At 43.8% G+C, this 26070-nt stretch overlaps 2 protein-coding genes across 5 annotated transcripts in view; one reads left to right on the top strand and one right to left on the bottom strand.

Annotated features, from left to right (window-relative positions):
• LOC139411378 (ankyrin repeat domain-containing protein 11-like) overlaps positions 1-17458 on the bottom strand; it is a 156883-nt gene extending 139425 nt beyond the window's left edge. For 2 of the 3 annotated variants that reach the window (XM_071157661.1, XM_071157659.1), the window contains exon 1: positions 17011-17458. The gene's annotated coding sequence lies outside the window, so the exon portion shown is untranslated. The remainder of the gene's footprint in view (positions 1-17010) is intronic. The other variant, XM_071157660.1, reaches the window with a different exon arrangement.
• A 2355-nt stretch (positions 17459-19813) lies between these two features.
• Positions 19814-26018, top strand: LOC139411382 (SPG7 matrix AAA peptidase subunit, paraplegin). Of its 2 annotated transcripts, XM_071157670.1 has the most exons (18): positions 20036-20400; positions 20493-20724; positions 20880-20982; positions 21072-21164; positions 21288-21529; positions 21925-22064; positions 22255-22357; positions 22446-22571; positions 22661-22823; positions 22939-23112; positions 23328-23452; positions 23544-23646; positions 24015-24125; positions 24241-24356; positions 24516-24672; positions 24750-24913; positions 25031-25108; positions 25264-26018. In XM_071157670.1, exons 2-18 carry the CDS (start codon positions 20509-20511, stop codon positions 25477-25479), a joined length of 2430 nt encoding a protein of 809 aa, XP_071013771.1. In that variant the 5' UTR covers positions 20036-20400; positions 20493-20508; the 3' UTR covers positions 25480-26018. The 2 variants fall into 2 exon arrangements, with proteins under 2 accessions (XP_071013770.1, XP_071013771.1); XM_071157669.1 differs by having other exon boundaries at positions 19814-20724.
• Positions 26019-26070: the final 52 nt, after the last annotated feature.

Raw genomic sequence — 26070 nt, 5'->3', positions numbered from 1 at the left:
ATAAAACTGCCATTTCAAAATGGCCCCTAATTAAACCATAAAGACTTTCTAAATGTCAGGCAGGCAGCAGACATGCACACACATCTTCACTACCATGGCTGAGTGCTTGTTTGTGACTGACTAGCTCACAGACACGATGGGAGTGTCTACCACATACACATGCCCTAGTGCAACAGCAGAGGTGGATTAAGGGTCAGCCTGAGAACACAGATTTAACACCCCCCACCCCCCCACCAACCCACCCACCCATTACGTTTTAGAAGACCCAAAAATGGAGACGTCAGAAAATGCACACAAAAATTTTTTAGACCAACCCCGTAGTCTTCCCTAATCTAAAACTCATTTCTCAGTACCAAAACCAACCCCATCTCATTCTACAGCCCATCATCGCCATCACCACGGTGATGTGTACATTGATATTACATTTACACTCCTCTGCAGAAGCAAATCGGAGGCTGAATGCCAGGTTGTCAGAATGCCTGCGCAGATTTAGCCATGACATTTAAGAAATATTATTTTCCGATTTTACCGTATTATTCATTGGAGAACAGCAGTAGATAGGAAGATGGTTTTAATTTTTATTTCACCTTTATTTAAACAAGGTAGGCCAGCTGTAAATGAGAACTTGTTCTCAGTATTTACAATGCTAGTTTAGATTGCTAATATACTTGTTCTCATTTACTTGTTCTCATTTACAACTGTGACTTGGCTACGATAAAACAAAGCAGTCTGAGAAAAACAAAAGTTACACATGGGATAAACAAATGTACAGTCAATGGGTGCTGCTATTGTGACCAGTGAGCTGAGATAAGGCGGGGCTTTACCTAGCAAAGACTTATGACCTGGAGCCAGTGGGTTTGGCAACAAATATGAAGCGAGGGCCAGCCAATGAGAGCATACAGTTTGCAGTGTTGGGTAGCATATGGGGCTTTGGTGACAAAATGGATGGCACTGTGATAGACTACATCCAATTTATTGAGTAGGGAATTGGAGGCTATTTTGTAAATGATATCGCTGAAGTCAAGGATCGGTAGGATAGTCAGTTTTACGAGGGTATGTTTGGCAGCATGGGTGAAAGAGGCTTTGTTGCGAAATAGGAAGCCAAATCTAAATTTGGATTATAGATGCTTAATGTGAGTCTGGAAGGAGAGTTTACAGTCTAGCCAGACACCTAGGTATTTGTCCATATATTCTAAGTTAAAACCGTCCAGAGTAGTGATGCTAGCCGGGCGGCCGGGTGAGGGTAGAGATCGGTTGAAACGCATGCATTTAGTTTAACTAGCATTTAAGAGCAGTCGGAGGCCACGGAAGGAGTGCTGTATGGCATTGAAGCTCATTTGGAGGTTTGTTACACAGTGTCCAAAGAAGGGCCAGAAGTATACAGAATGGTGTCGTCTGCATGGAGGTGGATCAGAGAATCACCAGCAGCAAGAACGACGTCATTGATATATACAGAGAAAATAGTCTATTCGATGCTAATGCAGTACGCCACAGGATGTTTTTGAGCTGGTCAAGGGCAGTCAAGTCTGGAGTGAACCAAGGGCTATCTGCTCTTAGTTAAAAAAATAAAAAAAAATGAATAGGGCATGCGTATTTAAGATGAGGAGAGCACTTTTGAAGAATAACCAGGCATCCTCTACTGACAGGATGAGTTCAATATTCTTCCAGGATACCCGGGCCAGATCGATTAGAAAGGCCTGCTAGCAGAAGTGTTTTAGGGAGCGTTTGACAGTGATTAGGGGTGGTCGTTTGACCACGGACCCATTACGGATGCAGGCAATGAGGCAGTGATCACCGAGATTCTGGTTGAAGACAGAAGAGGTGTATTTAGAGGGCAGGTTGGTCGGGATGATATCTATGAGGGTGTCCGTGTTTACGGATTTGGCGTTGTACCTGGTAGGTTCCTTGATCATTTGTGTGAGATTGAGGGCATCTGGCTTAGATTGTAGGATGGCCGGGGTGTTAAGCATGTCCCACATTTAGGCCACCTGACAGTACGAACCATAAATGGGGGGGAAATCAATACGCATATGGAGTCCAGGGCACAACTGGGGGTGAGGGGGGGTCTATAGCAAGCAGCAACAGTGAGAGACTTATTTCTGGAAAGGTGGATTTGTAGAAGTAGAAGCTCGAATTGTTTGGGCACAGACCTGGATAGCATGACATAACTCTGCAGGAGATTGCGACCCCTTTGGCAGTTCTATCTTGGAGGAGAATGTTGTAGTTGGAAATTTTAGAATTTTTGGTGGCCTTCCTAAGCCAGGATTCAGACATGGCTAGGTCATCCGGGTTGGCGGAGTGTGCTAAAGCAGTGAAATCAATAAAACAAACTTAGGGAAGAGGCGTCTTATGTTAACATGCATGAAACAAAGGCTTTTACGGTTACAGAAGTAAACAAATGATAGTGCCTGGGGAATAGGTGTGGTACTGGGGTCCACAGGGCATGGGTTAACCTCTACATCACCAGAGGAACAGACGAGGAGTAGGATAAGGGTATGGCTAAAGGCTATAAGAACTGGTCGTCTAATGCTTTGGGAACAGAGAATAAAAGATTTCTGGGGGTGGTAGAATAAATTCAGGGCATAACGTACAGACAAGGGTTTGGTAGGATGGGAGTGCAGTGAAAGTAAACCTCTGTCACTCAAAGCCTAGGTTTCGCCTCTGGTGGGACCAGTTAAGCCAGGTGAGGTCTCTGCATGTGTGGGGGGTGGGACAAACGAGATCTACGGCAAGGTGAGGGGGACTGAGGGCTCTACAGTGAAATAAAACAATAAGGACTAGCCGAGACAGCAGTAGACAAGCCATGATGACATTAGGGAGAGGCATAAAGCAGTCACATATGCTGATCGGGAGAGCTAAGACAACAACAAGTAAATGGCATTGAACGGCAGAGCGGGTCAGTTAGGTACATACAGGACCTGAGTTAGAGGCTGGGGCCGACAGAAACAAAATGAGGTACCAGGTTATTGAAACAGTCCAGGGGGCATCAGCTGTGTAGCCGAGTGATCATCGGGTCCAAAGAACAGCAATAGGTGAGTCAGGGAGCTGTTCAGTAGTCAGTACTACGCTAGGCGAGTGGGAGACACTGCACGTAGAAAGATAGCGGGCCGGGCAAGAAGATGGTCGCCCATTGAGACGACATCGGGCGACCACGTGGGCGGACCAGTTGTGATGGATCGGCAGGTGAAGACCGCTAGCCGTGGCTAACAAAGACTAGTAGTTAGTTAGCTGGCTAGCTCCTGACAGAGGTTCCAGTTATAAGGAATAAAAACAGCAGATCTGTACCACATTGGGTGAGGCGGGTTGCAGGAAAGTATATTTAGTTCATAGATAGAAAGTGAGATAAAAAAAATAATCTTGTATACATTTTAAAGTGGCTACTTACACGGGATAAGACAAACACACGACTGACGGTTACGCCATCTTGGAACGAAAAGTTGACTAATAAACCAAAGGGCACTTCTCCCATAGAAAAATATTCAATGTCTTGACAGGATGGATGGGTAGCTCTTTACATTAACAATTAAGGGGTTTAAATCCATTTGAACCCCAGGAAAGAGAGAGGTGTATCAGAATAATTAACACTACCATTACCACCAACATTTCTTCATTTGACATTGATATGCCCAGAGGAAACCAATAGGTAGAACACACCTGGTAAGAGAGGCTACATGTATGTGAGAAAACATTTTAAAATGAGCATTATCCTCCACCCATCTCCAGCCCCCTCATGTTGGAGCTGTGATGGCTGCACTGAAATAATGAAGTAAACAACATCTGACTGAGTCACAGCAGAAATGGAGGCAGGGAAGGGAACAGCGCTGTGTTTCTGTGGAGCAGCTCACTGCATAAGCAGCCTCACGCACTTAACATTCTGAGACGAACAGGGCTGCAGGAGCCTTGGCTGGTGCACTGACACGGTCTTCGAATGCAGAGAGAAATGGCAGCGAGAGACCAAGAGAGAAACAGAAAGAGCGGTGATTAAAAATGGAATGGAAAACATGGTTGAGGAGATTTACTAGAGGACGAGCCCTGGGGGGGTAAAGGCGTCAGCATGCTTCAATTCGGCTGGTACCTAGCCGAACTGTGCTTGCATTCTCCCTTAAAAGACCTTTGCTTGAAAAACAAGAAAAGGGCGGCTAGGATGTTTGATGCAGTATTTCTCAAGTTAAAACATTTGCATGAGGACGAGTTGTCTCTCGTTGAATGACTACACACACTTTGCTGAAGACTCCCTACAGAGTTCAGCTTGCATCGAGAAAAATGTGACCGAACAGCCAGAAAAAAAACCTTATCGAAGTCCAAAACGAAGAAAAACATCCAAATGTAGTCGTAATATATGCAAACTCTTCCGAACAGTATCGGCTGGGAAGCATGCGGACGCCTTAAGAGTGACATTATGATGAGAAAGAAAAGTGACATGGAGGGAAACTGTGACAAGCTTCTCAGAAACCCATAAGATGGCCTCAGTATCGTAGGTTATATTAGCAGCAACGACTCCCCTCACCCAAGTATATAAGAACTAAGGTGGCCAATTACCCTAGAGACAGCAAAGTAAAAAAAGAAAAAATGTTTTTAAAGAAGATTATTCCTCAAAGTCAAAGATGTCATTTTCTCACTGATGTAAGATCTGCTGCTAGAGAGCCTACCTGACCGTTTCAAGGACCATTTTGTTAGTCATTTCCTGTTCCCATGGCAGCAAAGGCAGAGGGGTTTCAATGATGGCGAGTGAATCTGAAGATTGGAGGGAGGGAGGTGCAGGAAGCAGCCCATGGCACATCATCCCCCATACAGCCACCCTAAATCAATTCTGCATTAAGACGGCCCATAGCCATCCACCCACTCACTCACCAGCTCGCTCTCAGCCAGGCAGCCAGACACAACCGATTCATCTAATCTGCTGCTACACCAGCTGACTTACAGGACATGGACATAATACCTGTGGTGCAGAAACCAATGACTGTTATGGTTGTTTAAGCACAGTCAACACTCTTCTCCCTCATCAAGGCAGTATGGGTCATGTGGTAATGTGCTCTGAAGGGGATTTCCATTCCCATAGCTTTGAGAGGCACGCCGTCCCTGAACAGGGGCATTCACTGTAACGGTAGCTGACCACCATGGCTATTGGCTAGCTGTCAGGTGTGTGTGGGGCGGAGGTGGTATTTCAGTGGATCTCTGTCCTCTGTCACTTCCAATCCTCCCCCATCAGCCAGGAGCCAAACTACCAGCCACCAACCCCCCACCCTCCACCTCTAACAGACACAGTCCCTCTGATTTCTCATTTTCTCCTCATCGGAAACCTGTCTGCCCAGGAGAAGTGGATATGCATGAATTAAGGCTGGGCAGAAATTACTGCCAAGTCCACAGAGGGGATGGGGAACATTTGTGTGGCAGTATGCGTGTACATGCTTGTGTGTGTGAAAGTCTGTGTGTGGTCACTAGTGAAGGGTATATTTAGTTCTGCTTCCCAAATACCACCTGGAAGATGAAGCATTGAAAACATCACAGATTGCAGCTACAGCCAGCCTTAACTTCTATGGGGTAGGGGGCAGTATTTTCATGTCCGGATGAAAAGAGTAAACGGCCTGCTACAAAGCCATAAAAGCTAGAATATGCATATTATTAGTAGATTTGGAAAGAAACTCTAAAGTTTCTAAAAAACGGTTTGAATGATGTCGGAGTATAACAGAACTCATATGGCAGGCAAAACCCTGAGAAAAATATCCAGCCAGGAAGTGGGAAATCTGAGGATGCTCGATTTTCTACTCAGCTCCAATTGAAGATAGGAAGTGCAACATTACCAATATCCCACTAAGGCTTCCACTAGATGTCAACAGTCTTTAGAACCTTGTGTGATGCTTCTACTGTGAAGTGGGGCCAAAGGAGAAGGGAATGAGTAAGGTCTGCCATGAGCTGACCATGCGCGTTCACATGAGAGGGAGCTCTGTTCCATCGCACTTCTGAAGACAATGGAATTCTGCGGTTGGAACATTATTGAAGGTTTATGTTAAAAACATCCTAAAGATGGATTCAATACATCGTTTGACATGTTTTTACTGGCTGTTACGGAACTTTGACATTTCGTCTGCTTTTAGTGAACGCGCTTCGTGACTTTGGATTTGTTTACCAAACGCGCTAACAAAAGTAACTATTTGGACATAAATTATGTAATTATTATTACCAAATATTTCTTGTGGGAGTCCTGGGAGTGCATTCTGACGAGGATCAGCAAAGGTAAGTGAAGATTTATAATGCTATTTATGACTTTTGTTGACTGCATAGTATGGCGGATATATTTGTCTTGATTGGGCTCTGAGCGCCGACTCAGATTATTGCATGGTTAGCTTTTTCCGTTATTTTTTTAAATATTTTTTTTATTTTAAATCTGACACAGCGGTTGCATTAAGTAGAAGTGGATCTAAAATTCCATGCATAACAGTTGTATCTTTTAGCAATGTTTATTATGAGTATTCCTGTAAATTGATGTGGCTCTCCGCAAAATCAAAGGATGTTTTGGAACTTCTGAACGTAAGGCGCCAATGTAAACTCAGATTTTTAGATATAAATATGAACTTTACCAAACAAAACATACATGTATTGTGTAACATGAAGTCATCTGTAATATGAGTGTCATCTCATGAAGAGCATCAAAGGTTAGTGATTAATTTGATCTATATTTCTGCTTTTTGTGAATCCTCTCTTTGGCTGGAAAAATGGCTGTGTTATTCTGTGAATAGGCACTCACCTAACAATCGTTTGGTTTGCTTTCGTCGTAAAGCCTTTTTGAAATCAGACACTGTGGCTGGATTTACAATTTACATGTTTGAGGAATTTTAATTATGGGATTTCTGTTTTGAATTTGACGCCCTGCAGTTTCACTGGCTGTTGAAGAGGTGGGACGCTACCATCTCACATACCCTAGAGAGGTTAACAGAGCTCAGAACAACACGATGTGCGGAGGTGTTACCAAACAAACACTCATTCACACACAGACATAGAATCACACAGGATTCTAACAGGTAGAGGCCACACTTAAGGCTGTGGTGGTCACTCTCACTTCACCACTAGAGCACTGATGGTGCTGGGCATGGGGCCTGGTTGTGGGAAAGATGCATCAACTTCCTGTTCTCACAGGCAGGGCTGGCATGCAGAGCTGTACAAACCACTACAGCTAGGTCAGACAGGTTGTCATTAGGGAACGCAATAACCCTTCATAACAACCCTCTCCACTATCATTCTGTGCTCATACTGCCTCGCTCTCTCTTTTAAGGGCACACGCACATTCAGATTAATACACGTTTAAGCTTGAATCGTATGTCAACATGATGTTCCTTTTTTAGATTAGAGAGAAATCAGTGGTGACGTCGCAAAAAAGGCAGGAGAACAGCATGTCTACTCCCGTAAAAGAGCTTTAGCCTATTTAAAATCTTGGCAATGTTGCAGTGGATCTGTCTTTTTAAGTGGTAAGAATCAATATCACACGACAGTGTCAAATGAAAAGCGAAGAGCTCACAGCAGCTAGCAGGCGGACCATTCTGCCCTGAAGAGTCATTTGATTCAGAATCCAAGTCCATGCATATGTTATCAGCAGTACCATTAGCCCTTCTTCTAACCTTCCACTGCCAGGAAACACACACACACACACCGAGAATCACCCCCCCCCGAGCACAGATGAATCTGAAGTTGGAGCATGTTGGCTAAAAAAGCACTTAAAGGAGTGCTTAATGAAGTGCATGCTGCAGAGGCTTTGATCACACAGATTAAAAGAGAGATGTCTCTCCACCTCCTGCCTTACATTCGAGGTGCTGCATACCTGGCATTCTCTCACAACAGCCTTCATTCACTCAGAATTGACATGTTGCAGAGACACTGTAGGAAACCTATGACTTGGCAAACAAACTTTGCAGAAACAGTGGGGATGGGAAAACCGCTGGTACCGCATAGCCCCTCTCCCAAACACAGACACGCTAAAATGTGTCAGTGATTTACTCAATGAAGGAAACGAGGCAAACAGTTAGCTCCAACGCCCTTCACTTCCGGTGAACAGCGTTTCCTGAAGAACTCGAGCTATGCATAGGTAGAGTGCCTTGCCAACTGTGTGAGGAAGTATAGCAGCACTTTAAGCAGAGACACAATCTAGCGAGACCATCCTGAGCAGAAAAGTTGTTTGCAGTGATGTGACTCCAAGTATCGATTTGTAAAAAGCTATTTGGTAGCTTTAGTCAGCTGTACCTGTGTCAAGAGTGTCAAGAGTGCAGTAGCTTTCATCCTATAACTTGTTTTTTTAAATAGTAAGCCAACATGTCTCCAGAACTTATTTCCATGACTGTTCAAAACTAATTTTCTCATTCTCTCTCGTGTCTATATAGCAGCCATGCACTACTGGTCACCTACTAATTCAAGAGAGTCTCTTTATTTTTACTAATTTCTACATTGTAGAACACTAATATACTATGAAAACTATGAAATAACACAATCATGTACTAACCAACAACAACAACAAAAAGTGTTGAACAAATAGCCACCATTTGCCTTGACGACAACTCTTGGCATTCTCTCAACCAGCTTCATGAGGTAGTCACCTGGAACGCATTTCAATTAACATTTGTGCCTTGTTAAAAAGTTAGTGTTGGACAAGGTAGAGGGGGACATTGAGGATAGCCCTATTTGATAGTTCATTAGAGTTACCAGCCTCAGAAATTGCAGCCCAAATAAATGCTTCAGAGTTCATGTAACATCAACTGTTCAGAGACTGCGTGAATCAGGCCTTCATGGTCAAATTGCTGCCAAGAAACCACTACTAAAGGACACCAATAAGAAAAAGACTTGCTTGGGCCAAGAAACACAAGCAATGGACATTAAACCAGTGGAAATTTGAGATGTTTGATTCCAACCGCGTTGTCTTGTGTGGGTGAATGGATGATCTCCGCATGTGTGTTTCCCAACGTGAAGCGTGGTGGTGCTTTGCTGGTGACACTGATTTGGTGACACTGATTTATTTAGAATTCAGGGCACACTTAACCAGCATGGCTACCACAGCATTCTGCAGCGATACGCCATCCCATCTGGTTTACGTGACTATAATTTGTTTTTCAACAGGACAATGACCGAAAACACACCTCCAGGGTGTGTAAGAGCTATTTGACCAAGAAGAAGAGTGAGAGTGATGGAGTGCTGCATCAGATGACCTGGCCTCCACAATCACCCGACCTCAACCAAATTGAGATGGTTTGGGATGAGTCGGACCGCAGAGTGAAGGAAAAGCAGCCTACAAGTGCTCAACATATGTGGAAACTCCTTCAAGACAGTTGGAAAAGCATTCAGGTGAAGCTGGTTGAGAAAATGCCAAGAGTGTGGAAAGCGGTCATCAAGGCAAAGAGTGGCTATATGAAGAATCTCTAATATAAAATATATTTTGATTTGTTGAACACGTTTTGGGTTACTACATGATTCCATAGTTTTGATGTCTTCACTATTAGTCTACAATGTAGAACAGTCAAACTCAAAACCCTTGAATGAGTAGGTGTACTAAAACTTTTGACCGGTAGTCTATAGTGAGCAATACATTTGGAAGATCAAATCACATTTTTTTTTTAGATATCGCAGAATCGAAATACATATAGAATCATGAGAATCGCAATATCTTATTGTGAGGTCCCTGGCAATTCCCATCCCTAGTTGTTTGTGTGGGTGTATGTGTGGTTCAGGAGGGTGTTTGTTTAGCTAGCATGACTGTGCATGACATGGCCACACCTGGCTGTGCTGGGGCCAGCCAGGAATGCAGATAAGCATGACTGACTGACAGTAGCAAGAAGGGGCACAGCAGGCCTCAACCCTGTGAAGTTTCTCAGCGGGTGGCTGGTCAGCGCTCTTACTTGCACTTTCAAGTGCTCCAAAAATAACCCTGTTACACACAATTGAATAATTCATAATGTAAAACATTCATAATAGAACAGCAATAGCCTTAAATAGATTTCAATGTGGACCCTGCAACTGGAATGGTTCTCTGAAAGTGCACCGCAAGTTCCACATGAAATTGAAAACCGGCACCTTCAGACCATAGGATTAGCCAAGATTTTCAACATCTCCTGTGCTACGTTGAAAACGAGACATCATTCCGGGAAATTAGCATGGAATTTCAAACCTACGGCAGAGTACAGGCACGTTAGGCTTTCAACATGGAAAATAACATCTGTGCCATAATTGTAGGTGAAAAATGGCGTTGGAAGCATACGTAATTAGCAAGTAATAAATTGTTCTGTCCTACTTACATACTCACTCAAGCAAGATAAGGCTGGCATGTTTCTATAAAAAGCAACACTACCGAGTGGAGTTTGACACACGTAGGACAAATAATGAAAGTAGGCCAACATTTGGCAGTAGGATGATTAACATTCTCAACATCAAAACAACAGCTTAAGGACTAGCATGATAAGTAACTAAACTGCTGGTGTTTAGGTTATCTGAATATTATATTGATACTTTGACTCCCAAGTACCGATTTTGCTAGGTAGCATTAGCTAGCGCTAGTTGGCTGTTTAACACGGCTGTGGTAGTGATCAGCTCCACTCCAGGTTTTGCCTTTAGAATGAGAAAATTAACAACTAAGGACACCGTTTTTTTTTTTTTACTTCTCCCATTGACTTACCAAACACCAATTTGGTTTGTCGAGTCGATGTTGCGCCTGAGTGTATGAAAACACCTTCAGCACTGAGTTTTCCCCCAAGCGGACCATTCCAGTTAACTGCAGGAGGTACAGTGCATTCGGAAAGTATTCAGATTCCTTCCCTTCCCAATTTGTGTTACGTTACAGCCTTACTCTAAAATGTATTAAAACACATGTTTTTCCTCATTCATTTACACACACACAATGCCACATAATGACAAAGAAAAAAACATGTTTAGAATTTACATAAGTATTTGAACCCTTTGCTATGAGACTCGAAATTGAGCTCAGGTTAATCCCGTTTCAATTGATCATCCTTCAGATATTTCTACAACTGGATTGGAGTCCACCTGTGGTAAATTCAATTGATTGGACATCATTTGGAAAGGCACACACTATATAAGGTCCCACAAAGCCATGAGGTTGAAGGAATTGTCTGTAGAGACAGATCTGGGGAAGGGTACCAAAACATTTCTGCAGCATTGAAGGTCCCCAAGGACACAGTGGCCTCCATCATTGTTAAATGGAAATAGTTTAGAACCACCAAAACTCTTCCTTGAGCAGGCCGCCCGGACAAACTGAGCAATCGGGGGAGAAGGGCCTTTGTCAGGGAGGTGACCAAGAACCCAATGGTCACTGTGGAGATGGGAGAACCTTCCAGAAGGACAACCATCTCTGCAGCACTGGCCAAATGGAAGTCACTCCTCAGTAAAAGGCACAACAGCCCTCTGGGAGTTTGCCAAGTAACCTAAAGGACTCAGACCATGATAAACAAGATCCTTTGGTCTGATGAAACCAAGACTGAACTCTTTGGCCTAAATGCCAAGCGTCACATCTGGAGGAAACCAGGCACAGCTCATCACCTGGCCAACACCATCCTTAAGGTGAAGCATTATGGTGACAGCATCATGCTGTTGGGAACCTTTTCAGCTGCAGGAAACTAGGAGACTAGTCATGATTGAGACAATGATGAACGGGGCAAAGTACATAGAGATCCTTGATGAAGGACAACGACCCTAAGCATACAGCCAAGACAACACATGAGTGGCTTCGAGACAAGTCTCTGAATGTCCTTGAGGGGCCAAGATCAAACATCTCTGGAGAGATCTGAAAATAGCTGTGTAGCAACGCTCTCCATCCAACCTGACAGAGCTTGAGAGGATCTGCAGAGAAGCTCCCCAAATACAGGTGTGCCAAGCTTGTAGCGTCATACCCAAGAATACGCTGGCTGTAATCGCTGCCAAAAAAGGTGCTCCAACACAGTACTGAGAAAAGAGTCTGAATACTTATGCAAGTGTGATATGTTTTTAATATGTGCAAAATTTTCTACAAACCTGTTTTTTCTTTGTCATTATGGGGTATTGACGAGGAAAAGTTTAAACAATTTTAGGAAAAGGCTGTAACGTAACAAAATGTGGAAAAGATCACGGGGTCTGAAAACTTTCCGAATGCACGGTATGAGACACTTTAGGAAAAGCAGGTGTCAACCAGCACCTCAGCCAGCAGGAGTTGACTATCTATAGTCTCAAACACCACAAACTAGTTTGAAGGGCAGTTGGCTTGGCTTCAAGAGGAAACAGTATTTGGGTGCAAAACAAACTGAAGCATGCTTTAACCTTAGAAGGAACTATGCAAGGCCATCCCAACAGTTAGGTGAAGGTGCCCACAGGGTAAGTACGACAAACATAAACCTGTCCAAATGAACAGCATGTAGAATAACAACCCACCGCCCCACCAGACAGAGCCTCTAAATCAGTGTCAGACTTCACAAAGGAGCTTCAAGCAATCCTGGAAAGCTAGCTAAACAAACCTAGCCATGACACAGTGGCCTCATTTGTCTGAAACACAGTTGTCTATCAAGCCCTAATGAGTAACAGAAAGTTCCTGTGTGCAGGCTTAGTTTAACATCCAAGATCACAGTGTGACACCCATTAGACCTGGCAACGAGAAGGTCTGAATGCAATGCATAATAACAACCAGAGTATAGGCTAGTGGAAACAAGCCAGGGAATATGGTGGAAACAATGTGATGAAAGAAACCTAACTAATGTGTGGTTAAAATACATTGGCAATGTGCAAAGCGCAAAAGCAAACAAAAACTTCAGCTGCTAATTGTTGGAAAGAGATTGACCAACAAACAAACTCCACAAATCAAAGCGTGGTTGTATATAAAAAAAAAATGTAAAAAAAGAATAGCCGAGTGGTGAAAATGTCCTTGGTGGTCAAAGGAGGGTGCTTACGGCCTTTGTGGGATGTATATGGCACCACGGCTGGTGAAAACAAAGCGTCATAGCCCCGTGGTGGACGTCCTCTTTGGTTAGGTCTGCTTTTCTGTCACGCACTGCCCCACCCCCCCACCCCCTTCCTGTCGCTGCATTTCAATGTAAATGGCCCGATTGAATGGCTGCAGCTGCCCCGTCAAAAGGACAGCAGAGCTGAAGGCCCCAGTGATTGAGATTCAGCCAGTTCAAGCTCCCCACCCACCCCATCACAGGGGACATACGAGCCCACGACAACCCACAGGAAATTCAACTGGCTACTGCTCTAATTCTCTGGCACATCTCTAGCCAGTAGCCTAAACCCATTTCTAAAATGGCAGTCCTCCTCTTCCCAAGCATGTTTTTTGTATGTGATCGAGAGGCATTTCAAATCTATGGATAAAACTCTGCTCACTTAGAACTCGAGCAACAGAGGGAGAGGAGAAAAAAAGAAAGACTAAAACATTTACGAGTGTGGAGGAGTGATTGAAGCAAGGCAAGCAAGTCCATGTGAGCTGAGCTTGGCCTCTTTCGGCCCAGACAGCAGTAGAGGACACATCAGAGCTCTCCTCTTTCAGGGGCTCACAGGCAGTGTCTGAAGAACTGGCCGGACAGGCCAGCTACAAAAGGACATTCTCAGTGCCACGTATGGATAAAACACCACGCAGTGCTCTACACATCCAATCAAAACACCAACTGTTGTCTTCAGGTTTACATGACCACCCCCCACCCCCCCTATGATCCTTCCCAGCTCACATCTGCCCACGTTAGCAACGCTGTAGTCTCCCCCACACTCGACAGTAACTGCTCTCTCATACGCAAACAACTTCTTGAACATAAAGTGCTGGACTTTTTGGGAGGAAATACACAAAAGTACAACAGTAACCATCTGTAAACAAGGAAGCAAAAGCCCATCATTAAAGCATTTGCGTCATGACTTTTGGAAAACAATGTATTGGTCTCTGAAAAATAACACTGCGTGCCTCTCACCTAAAAGCAATAACAAAATGTTCTACTTCAAGTGTCCCCTTACCAAAAGATCAAAAACAAAACTGTTAAAAAGTTATGTTTTAAAAATGCAGCAAACCAGAGGATGGGAGACCCGTTCCCTTTAATCTAAGAGTCAGGGAAGACATTATCAAAAGTGCAGCAGTGGAAGACGTGAGCAAAACCTGTGACCAGTAGAGGAGGCATCAGACACAGGACTACCCAAACCCCAAATGAGGCTTCCAAAGAGCAAGGAGAATGGGACACAGCCGTGTTGTTATTTGTGTGTGTGTGTGTGTGTGTGTGTGAGAGAGAGATGGGAACCAATTTCAAAGATGTTTAAATGGCATTTGACGGTCCAGGGATTGCACTAGCTGGGAGAAAGCTATAAAAGATTGACACTGCCAAGAAAAAAGGGAAGCAAAAGAGAAGTAGGAGCAGACATCCTTGTTTGCAACAGACCAACACTCAGCACTGGGAGAGAGTTTGGTAGAAAGAAGCCAGACCGTGTGAGGACTTTCGGCTGTATTCTCCCTGTGCCTACACACGATGGGTTCTTCTTTCCCATTTCAACTAGAATAAGTAGGTTACCGCAACACAGGCACCCCTACTGCTGCTTATGTCAGGCACTGTCAGTACGGTGGAACCACATAATGTTGCATGGTAAGCATTTCACTGTTGTATTCGGCACACGTGACAAATAAAATTTGATCAACAAATGTAAAAGCTCCATTCGGTGGGCACAGAAGCTTTTGATAGCCAGTATTCCACATTGGCCATACCTAAATGCTGTCCACAGTATTGGTGGGGCCAGCTAAATGACTGGGTTTCTCATCATAACAAAACCTTCCTTCCCACATTCAAACATGTGGCCTGGAACCAGAGTAAACAGAAATAAAAAACATTGTGATTCAAGAGCCAAAACCTTGTCAGGGCTATGACCAAAGTCAATGGAAACGGTTGCCTGTGTACAAACATTGTTCATCTTTAGGTGAGCAGTTTCTCAGCCCTGCATGCCACAACAAGTGTGGGGGCAATGCAGCTACTGCACACTGACCCCAGGGCAAAAGCATAGAGAGGATGTGGTGGGACGAACCACAGACAGTCACAGTTCTGATGTTTTGCTGTGTCTTTCCTGCACTGCAGGTTTAGATAGTCGCACAGAGCAACAACGTAAACACAGTAGAGGGCTGCAAGACAGAGGAAGTACAGACTTGCGGAAGCCACGCCACTCTCCTCTACACAAGATATAACATGCCAAAATGAGCAAGGCCATCCAATCCAGACTGCCAGAGAGGCATTGTGAGGTACACTCATTGTTTCCCACTGCGATTTATATTTGTGCCCATTATTAGCCTGCCTGATAGTGCTGAAGGTGTCACGTTACACACTGTAGGCAGGAGAGGGCACAGTGGGACCATGTCAAATAGTGGCACTGCCATGACCACAAACAGGCTAAACGCTCAGAAGACTTGGGCCAGGACACAACAGAAATCACGGTCTCTGAACCTGAGTAAAAGAAGAGGTTCACTTAGGCAGCTGAAGACGGGGCACACAGGACTGCACAGAATGGCTGCCTTGAACAGGAAATCGTTCTGAGAAATCCCAGCTCTCAACACAGCTCCTGACCTCACTGACCCAGGCAGGACACAATTTCCCGTCTTAGGCTTACACACTACAACAGGAGACACTGGTGAAAATCTAGGCTAAGTTCTCCAAAACCTCATCCTAAAGCTGAAACTAACATGGGGAGTGTACCAAGCGTATACATCAAGTAACGTGTGTTGTACAAGGGTACTAGGGCTACATATTGCAGAAAGTTGATTTAATACATCCAACACAGAGCCTTGGTGTATTTACAACAAAAATGAAGGGGGAAGAAGTTGCAAAATAACAACAGAAACTTAGAGACATGAAATTGGCGCTTCCAACATCTTGACAAAGGTGGTGGGGGATTACATGCATTGCTGTGTCTGCAATGAATTTCAATGTGAACGCCCAACAAGCTGAAGAGCTCAGAGTATCTCTGTAAGAAAATACAGCCAGCAGCTCCACTGCAGTGTTTTCAACAGAACTGATACTGCACCAAAACGTTATCAACCACAGTCTACTCCAAGTAGAGTGGTCGTTCGTTAGGAACCTTGCCCTTCTTTTCATGCTCTCCCACAACCAGAAGTCAAAGCCTTACTGTTGTGACTTATTGTTGACTTGAAATATTCATACCATTCCACAGCCTCTCAAATGATAGAGCCTGTCGAGCAATGGAATGATATTGGCACTAATATAGGAACTAATTTGAAAACACTGCACACCTGTGTTACTTTAACGACAACCATAATGATGTTCTTGTTAGGACAGAGTAAATGACACATTTCACAGTAACTGTGTTAATACATTACAGTAAAATATTCTAATCAAAATACCAATCCTGGATCCATGGACCCATGAGTCGAACAGGAAAATGGCCAAATCGAGGAGAAGTCAAGCAACTTCGGAGAGCACGTCTTAGTTGATCTCACCACTGCATTACACATCAACATAACCAATTATTTCATCCCATCTGTGTCTTTTCCAAAAATAAATAAGCAGTTGAGTTGTATGAAATAACGTCACTGGCAGTGATACAACATCCCCTTGAACAGATGGTGTTATTCTTTTTTTTTTTACAAAATACATCAGCCTCTCTGCCTGAAGAGAAGTGTAGGCTATTACATGGATGGCACTGAAGCCTTTCAAATACATTTGTGAGTATATCCTAAACACCTATGCAACTAAATATATAGCTATAACATTAACAGGATCTGTAGGTCAACAAACGACTCGCAGGCTAGTTTTTAGCTAGTATGGCACACTTTTCGCCTAAATTAAGTCCTTATACCTGTCATCTTGCTAGTTAAACGCGTACGCAGTTAGAATGCTGGGTCGGGGGGAGGGTCAGCTAGCTTCATAACACATTTATTCGACTCGAGCATGAAGCCATGTTATCTAGTTAGCTTAACAGCTAAGGCTAACGGTATAACAAGCTAAGCATATCTAGTTCGTTAACGTTTTTCGCCTAACAAACACAGCCAGCTAGCCAACTAATGTTATTTCGTCTTACCTTCAACAGAATCTGAGTTACGTCGACAAGCTTATCCCCGATATTCCTGTCCGATGCTTGTTTTTCCCATTTGAGGCCCTCTGGTTCAGCAATCTGCCGTCCGTAGACATCCGAGAAATGCTGCAAACATCTCAGTTGATAATCAGACTATTGGAAGCTAACGTTAGCAAGCTAGGCTGGCTAGTATTTCTAGGCTAGTGCTAACTAGCTTGCTAATTCCTGAACACCAACAACCGACAGAGAACGCTTAAAATCTCCTCGAAAACGTCCGTGTACACTTTTTATTTTGTCACCATGGTCTAAATTGAAAATTTGTATGCTCAGTAATCAAAACTGGAGCCTTGAAAGGTAAACTTAATGTAGCTAAAAACGATATTTTGTTACCGGCTTAATCTTCTTTAACGACCCCTTGCAAACTATTTCCAGACGGGCTTTAGCTTCGATATGCGTCTGAAGGAAAGAGGCCAAATGAAACACTGATTGTGGTTGGCTCTTGAATGTGGGCGGGTACTATTTGTGCACCGATGAAACTGGCGCCATTATGGATCAAATCAAAGTACTAAATCTACATTGTACAATAATATGAAGGCGCGAACATGGTTGACCGAGTACTTCAGTTTCCATGGTTGGGGACCCATCTCCATTACACAGTTGGGAGAGCAAGCGAAGGAAATGGAGTACGAAAGGTTGGGTGCACTTGACTTACCTCGCTCAGCGTGATGGAGTGAGACACCTCATATCGTATTATTATTATTCACGTGAACAAACATATTATTGCATACTTGAATATTATCGTAGTCCAACTCATGATGTCAGTATAACCAAAGCACCTTTACAGGTAACTAGCACCCTAGTTTGACCCAAATGTCCAGATCACAGGTAGGACAGGTCTGAATAGCCTATTTCACTTCCAAAACACTTTTTCTCGGTGCTTTCATCAATACATGATTTCCTACCGTTGACAACTACAGTCTCAATATCATAATGTTGTTGATGGTGATCTCTGCACACTTTGAAAGTCAGACGGGTTTGGGTTGTTTGGTAATGCATATCGATTGCACCCATGACTAGCGGCCTCTGCTGGGCGACAAAATTACATGCACGGAGATGTAAGAAGAGCTATTATTGGTTAAGATAGTATTTTTTTATTGAATCTGTTTCCTCATTGGCTTATTTAAATGTTCGTCACGGTGATGGGATGGGCCTTTATTTGGACTTTCTAAACATTATTTGTTTTGAGGTCCTCTACCATATTAAATGGACATAAACGTTGTACTGCATGCTTTCAGGATAATTTTTTTCTGTGTGACATGCTTCGTAAACAACAGGTGTGGACTAACAGTGAAATGCTTACTTACGGGCCCTTCCCAACAATGCAGAGAGAAAGAAAATTGAAAAATAATTGTAAATAGTAAAGTAAAACACATAATAATATTAGATACACAATAAGTAACAACAAAAAATAACTTGGCTATATAGAAGTGGTACCAGTACTGAGTCCATGTGCAGGGGTACAAGGTAATTGAGGTAGATATGTACATATAACTAGAAATAAAGTGACAGATAATAAACAATAGCAGCAGTGTATGTAAATCAAAAAATTTTGTGCAAAATGGGTAAATGCAGATATTTGGTTAACTATTTAACGAATCTGTACCTCTATATGGTTAACTATTTAACTAATTGTTACCGCTTGCCATGCGGTAGCAGGAGAGAACACTTTGACAATTTTCAGGGCTTTCCTCTGACACCACCTAGTATAGAGGTCCTGGATGGCAGGGAGCTTGACTCCAGTGATGTACTTACTGGGCCACACGCACTACCCTCTGTAACACCTTGCGGACAGATGCCTAGCAGTTGCCATACCAAGCAGTGATGGAGCTATGGAACTTTTTGAGGATCTGAAAGGCCCATTGCAAATTATTTTCAGCCTCCTGGGGGGGGAAGAGGTGTTGTCGTGACCTCTTCACAATTGTGTTGGGAAGCACTCAAACTGCTCCACTTCAAAAATAAATAAATAAATAAAAAGTAACCTGGTAGACAATAAAAATGATATACTCTCTGGTACAAGACTACCAGAGAGTATATCATTTTTGGTATTGTCTACCAGGTTACTTTTTATTTATTTAACCTAAATTTAAGAACAAATTCTTATTTACAATGACGGCCTGCACCAGCGAAACCCGGACGACGCTGGGCCAATTGCGCGCCTCCCTATGGGACTCCCAATCACAGCCAGTTTGATACAGCCTGGAATCGAACCAGGGTGTCTGTAGTGACACCTCAAGCACTGAGATGCAGTGCCTTAGACCGCTGCTCCACTCAGGAGCCTCCAAACAATCAGATTTTCTCTGATATTTTTTAGGCAGGGCAGCTTTTACAATCACAATGTCATGCACAAACCTTTATGAACAAGAAAACAATAAAACTTTCCAAGCTGTTTTTCACCATGATTTTACTGATAAAAGTATTAGAAATTATTTTGTTTTTTTCAAAATATAAACACAATGAATGCTCGATGCCATAGCTACCTCTGGTGGCTACTTTTGTAACTACAGCAAAGAAGTCCATAGAGACATTATTTAGCATACACAAGAGGCAGATACAGTAAAATACAATGATGTTATAGCGCACAAGCACATTGGCAATAATACGTGTATTTTTGTATTTTATTACAGTTAGCATCTATTCTATGTGCCATTTTTATCTCAAGGAACGTGTTTCCTGGATGTGAAAATCCTGCGCAGGTAGAACGCTCATGAAGCAACATCGTGACGTAATCCGACAAGGGTCAAAGGGCCGTGCAGTACTGAATATTCTCTTTTATGTACTGTAGCTACTGTAACTGTGAGCAACCGGAAAAGGTCCTAGTCTAATATTAGTTTATTGATAATAAATTATATATTTTCCGCAATTTGAAAGTTATGTCTATCTCAGCGTGAACATAGAATCAAATCAAATATATAGATACTCTTTGGTCAAGGGACACGTATCTCTTGGGGTTAAAGTTCGGGGTTCAGCAAACACTTTTTAAGTGCGTCAGGATATTATGTACTTATTTGCTCTCGTGGTCACTGACCTTGCTTCAATGATACAAATTCGTTACCAAAACAGAATGATGGGTACATTACATTTCAGAGCATATCAAAGGATTTGTGAACGAAATCTTGTTGTTTAAGATACATAGACAGTTGTACATGTACTGAGGACTTTTCGTTGTAAGGAGTGAAATGTCTTTAATGTAGCATACCATCTTTATTATTCTTGTCATGTTGAATAACAACAGCTAACGATGTAGTTCGCTTTTTTTTATATAACAAAATACCGCGCTGACCACTGCTGCAATCTCAAGGTCGAAGCCTATTGTCATTACTGACGTTTGCTAGCCAGGTAGTGAATGCACTGTTAATGGTGACCATGTCAGTTTTATTAGCTAGCCAGCTGTACTGTATTTGTATCTAACCTGTGCGAATGTTCGGTAGTCTAGCAGGCAGGGAAATGGCAGCTCTGCGACGTGCCAGTTCTTGTAGAAAGTACAAGACCATAATATGGACCGTGTCGGGACGCAACAACTGTCAATTTGTCAACAAGCGTCCAAACAACGATGGCGCCAAACTGCAGCAATCGACATGTATGAACTGTAAAATATTATCATGCTCACTTCGTCCATTTGTGACTCAACCACATAATGGCCTCAACCCTGGGCTCATTCAGGTTAGTTGCCTGTCTTTGTTTCCACCATGACAATAGCTGACTGTCATTCAAATCACAATGGTCACGCCACTCCTCTGTTATGTACTTAGCTCCTGTAACTGTGAGCAACAGGAAAAGGTCCTGGTCTAATATTATACTACCACTTCTTTCTCTAGCAACTGCTACACAGACCCATGAGTCCCAGATTGACTGCAATAAGTAAGCTAATGATCAAGAACAGCTTGTTCAAAAACCCTGTTGACCTGTGGAATATTTTAGGTAAGCAGTCACTCCCCCCACCCACCCACTAATTTGAAGATTATCTAATATTTCCCAGTCTGACACTGACTCGTACCTTATCATTGCAGGTTCCACAAATTATTTCAGCACATCTCAGTCTAAACAACAAGATCAAAAGAACAGTGATGGACCCAAGGGAAAAACTCCAGAGGAAGATGAAGGTCAGTAAGAAACCTCAACACAACTTTGCATTCAGGCTACAGTCCTTTTATACTAGCTATCTTGTGCCATGAATACACAGGTGAGCTGTTGGCTGCACCTCTTAATTCCCCATTGTCTTTCAGAGGAGAAGAAGCGGCGGGAGCAAGAGGATCAGATGTACAGGGAACGTCTGCGCACTCTCTTCATCATCGCCCTGGTCATGAGCCTCCTCAACTCCATCAATACCAGCGGGGGAAACATCTCCTGGAATGACTTTGTCAATGAGATGCTGGCCAAGGGTGAGGTGTCTCGTGTGCAGGTGGTCCCGGAGAGTGACATCGTGGAAATCTACCTCCACCCTGGAGCAGTCATCTTCGGAAGGCCTGTACGTTCCTTTTCCTCATTCTAGAATCTGGACACTGATGTACAGTATACTACAAAGCAGAAACTGGTTAACCCCTTGATAACATGCCTAAATATTCAGTTATTTTTTTAGAAAGATGAGCTTGGTCTAATTGATTCAACAAATGAAAACACGTATCTACATTTAGCTTTTTAATGAACCAGAAAATCAATAGTTATTTTGGGTTGCTTATCAATGTTAGCTGGCTAACTCATTGATCCTACTTTGTAGTATACCCCTCAGCTTTTAGTGGTGATACATTCCATCCCCACTTATGTTGTGATGGCCATGTCACCTATTTATAAGCACAGGAATCTAGATGATGTTCAGTGAAATATGCCCCCCTTCACACGCTTCCTCCGTCCGTCTGTGTGCAGAGGCTGGCTCTGATGTACCGTATGCAGGTGGCCAACATTGACAAATTTGAGGAGAAGCTCAGAGCTGCAGAAGAGGAGCTGAACATTGACGCCAAGGACAGGATCCCAGTCTCCTACAAGCGCACTGGCTTCTTTGGAAAGTGAGTACCTGACTCTCAACCAACAGCTGTATCTGTGATGTGATCATGCAAGAATGAATATCACATGGATGCCATGGTTAGGTAATATGATTATACCTCAATAACATGTCATATGTTTATACCTCAATAACATGTAATATGTGTTTCCATGACATTGGTACAATATTGCTTTTGTCTCTTTCTGTCACAGTGCACTTTATGCCCTTGGAATGGCTGCCATTGGGGTGGCAATCCTGTGGTATATTTTCCGCCTGGCTGGCATGGGTGGAAAAGAGGGTGGCTTCAGTGCATTTGTAAGTAGGGGCTGTTGAACTGTTTTCCCTTTACTAGTCTTAGCCATTTTGTTGTGTTTCTCATGCTTGTCTGTGATGTGCTCAACAGAACCAGCTGAAAATGGCCAAGTTCACTATTGTGAATGGCAAGTCTGGGAAGGGTGTGAGTTTCAAAGATGTGGCGGGCATGCACGAGGCAAAGATGGAGGTGAAGGAGTTTGTTGACTATTTGAAGGTAAGAGGGCAAATGTAAAGAGGTGATTTGTGTGACAGTTATTAGCAATGTCAACAGGTGTCTTGCTGACTCCTGATTTCTCTTGGCAGTGCCCAGACAGGTACCTCAACCTGGGGGCCAAAGTCCCTAAGGGCTCCCTGCTGCTGGGGCCCCCAGGCTGTGGAAAGACTCTGCTGGCCAAGGCTGTGGCCACAGAGGCACAGGTGCCCTTCCTGGCCATGGCAGGCTCTGAGTTTGTGGAAGTCATTGGGGGTAAGATTTGCACTGTTTCCAATCAGAAGTCCTATCCGTTAAGTTGTCCAAAGAAGACTGCAAGGTGGACAGCAAGTCAAAGCAATAATAATGTATCTTTTGTCTGTAAGTGCAGGTCTTGGTGCTGCCAGGGTGAGGAGTCTGTTCAAAGAGGCGCGTGCTCGAGCCCCCTGCATCGTCTACATAGATGAGATTGATGCTGTGGGAAAGAAGCGTTCCAATAACATGTCTGGCTTCTCGAACACCGAGGAAGAGCAGACCCTCAATCAACTGCTGGTGGAGATGGACGGTGAGGAGGGGGTTTGTTTTGAGTTAACCGAGATTAGGGTTACACAAATAATAGCTTTCCGTTACTTCGTCACGGTTATCAATCTCTTTATCATAACTGACGTGAAGGTTTTAAGTATTTTTGGGGGGAACATAATACATGTATCTCATGTCTTTTTTGGCTATTCAGCAACATTGTTTGCACTTATATACTGTTCATTACCGTTTTCCCAATAGGAATGGGCACTACTGACCATGTGATAGTCCTGGCCTCCACAAACCGGGCGGACATTTTGGACAATGCTCTCATGAGACCAGGGAGACTGGACAGGCACATATTTATCGACTTCCCCACTCTGCAGGTACAGTGCCCTGTCCTCTGAAAGTATCTATGTCCTGAAGATCTCCAATGTATTAAGTGTGCATGAGCTGTTTCCTCCTTGTGCATTTCAGGAGAGGAAGGAGATCTATGAGCAGCACCTGAAGATACTCAAGCTCACCCACCCAGCCAGCAGCTATTCCCTGCGTCTGGCAGAGCTCACCCCAGGGTTCAGTGGTATGTACACACATGGCTGAAGTTACTCAGTGGTTCGAGCCCTGAATACTTATTTGGCTGACAGCCATGGTATATCAGACTGTATACCACAGGTATGACAAAACCTTTACGTTGGTAACCAATTTGTAACAGCAATAAGGCATCTTGAGGGTTTGTGATATATGGCCAATATTCCATGGCTAAGGGCTGTGCCAGACCCTTAGCCATGGTATATTGGCCATATGCCACACCTCCTCGGGCCTTATTGCTTAAATAGCACCCCTCTAAAACAACTGTATATTCACCTTCTTGTATGCTGTCACTGAACATAGTAAACCAGTGTATTCTAAAAACTGTGAGCCTAACGGGATTGTGTATTACTCTCTCAGGGGCAGACATTGCCAATATCTGTAACGAAGCAGCCCTGCACGCTGCCAGGGAAGGCTACAAGTCCATCGACACCTTCAACTTTGAGTACGCTGTGGAGAGAGTCCTAGCTGGTACGAGGTCATTACGATGTCTATGAATGTCTGCCACCTTGGAACTCACTCGCCAAATTTCTTGTGGTAGAGATTGATTTCTGGTCCCTTATTGACTTTCTCCGTTTGTATCCAGGAAGTGTGAAGAAAAGTAAGATCCTGTCCAAAGAGGAGCAGAGGATTGTAGCGTTCCATGAGTCTGGCCATGCCCTGGTTGGATGGCTGTTAGAGCACACAGAGGCACTCATGAAGGTGACACCACCTCCATAGCTGTATGTCCACTAATGTCAGTGTGTCTTTGCTCAATGCGATATTGTTGAATACTATGGAGAAATGAACAGGACCAAAAACATAGTAGATGACCATATATTGTACAATGTTGATATATTCGCTGGTTGTCTTGTTTGCCAGGTGTCCATTGCCCCCAGGACCAACGCTGCCCTTGGCTTTGCCCAGATCCTGCCCAGAGACCAGTACCTGTTCTCCAAAGAACAGCTGTTTGAGAGGATGTGTATGGCTCTAGGAGGAAGAGCCTCGGAGGCCATCACCTTCAACAAGGTCACCACAGGTAGGCTGTCTGACCATTCATCACAACATACACACACCTATAGCATTCAGTCTGTGAGACGTTTGTCTTTGCGCTAGGTGCCCAAGATGACCTGCGGAAGGTGACTCGTGTGGCCTACTCCATGGTGAAGCAGTATGGCATGTCCTCCAGTGTGGGTCAGGTGTCCTTCCCTGAGACAGAGGAGCAGGGAGCTGTCGGACGCAGGCCCTTCAGCCAGGGCCTCCAGCAGCAGATGGACCACGTAAGTCTGCACCCGCAAAACATTACGAGTAGAAGATTCCCCTGTTGTAAGTTTACCTGTAGTTCTGTTCATTGGAGATAACCTTGTGAAGGATGGCTTGTATTTTGGTTCTTGCAGGAAGCGAAGCTGTTGATAGCACGCGCCTACAGACAGACCGAGAAACTGCTTCTGGATAACAGAGACAAGCTGATAATGGTAAGACCCTCATTCCACACTTGTTAGCCATATTTTTGTGTGACGTGGCGTCTACATAGCTACCATATTTAAACACTCATCAAGCATTGTATTCCATTGTCAAACAATTTTGCGTTCACAGTTGGCTAACCGTCTTTCTCTGTGTATATTTTCAGTTGGCCAATGCTCTTCTGGAGCGGGAAGTGGTGAACTATGAGGACATCGAGGCTCTGCTGGGACCCCCTCCCCACGGGCCCAAGAAGATGATCGCCCCTCAAAGCTGGATCGAAGCAGAGAAGGACAAGCAGGACACAGGGGAGGATGATGAGCCACGCCCACCTCCTCGTAGGAAGGACAATACTGATGAACATCTGAACCTGAGGCCTGTATGACCCGGTCAGTCTCAACACTCCTCTGCAAGAATCTGTACACACACTCCTCCAGCAATATAATGTAGGAGGGCCAGAGCGCCTCTCTGTGGTTGCAAGTTTCCAGTACACAAATCACCATAAACAGTGAAGTGCCACCTCACCTGCTTTTCCTGGTGGATATCAGTTCAGTTTGTTGATAAATGTCCATTCACTACAGTGAGGTGTAACTAGACGAGGTGTATCTGTTAGTGGTGAGGAACAGTGAACTCATAGACCTTTTAGGACCAAGGGTCCTCTTTCACTTCCTTAGAGGGAACATTTGTTGGGCCTTTTTTAGGTTTTCAGAGTATTTTAACCATACTCTGGGTAAGTGGCACCTGGTCTGGGTCAGCCTTAGCATGGCATAAATGGTGTACCAATAAAGGTTGTTCATTGCTGCAGTGGATATGCAGTTCATTGTATTATGGGCAGAATCCTACCTTGAGTTGTAAAATGCTGATTTGCTCCAAAATCCCTGTGATGCTCAGGGGTGTTTAAATAAAGCTTTATTTCAACTGTCATTGAGTTGCCAGCGCCATCTTGTGTTCTGTTTACCAAACTTGAAATATGACT

The sequence above is a fragment of the Oncorhynchus clarkii genome, chromosome 6, assembly GCF_045791955.1.
Source record: "Oncorhynchus clarkii lewisi isolate Uvic-CL-2024 chromosome 6, UVic_Ocla_1.0, whole genome shotgun sequence".
Lineage (NCBI taxonomy): Eukaryota > Metazoa > Chordata > Actinopteri > Salmoniformes > Salmonidae > Oncorhynchus > Oncorhynchus clarkii.
This window is presented reverse-complemented; position numbering and strand designations above follow the sequence as displayed.

Coding starts and splice junctions, on each gene's coding strand:
- LOC139411382 (XM_071157669.1), top strand. CDS start 20,482: ATGTTCGGTAGTCTAGCAGGCAGGGAAATGGCAGCTCTGCGACGTGCC. Junction 20,983..21,071: donor TGACCTGTGGAATATTTTAG/GTAAGCAGTCAC, acceptor TTATCATTGCAG/GTTCCACAAATTATTTCAGC. Junction 23,453..23,543: donor TCGACTTCCCCACTCTGCAG/GTACAGTGCCCT, acceptor TGTGCATTTCAG/GAGAGGAAGGAGATCTATGA.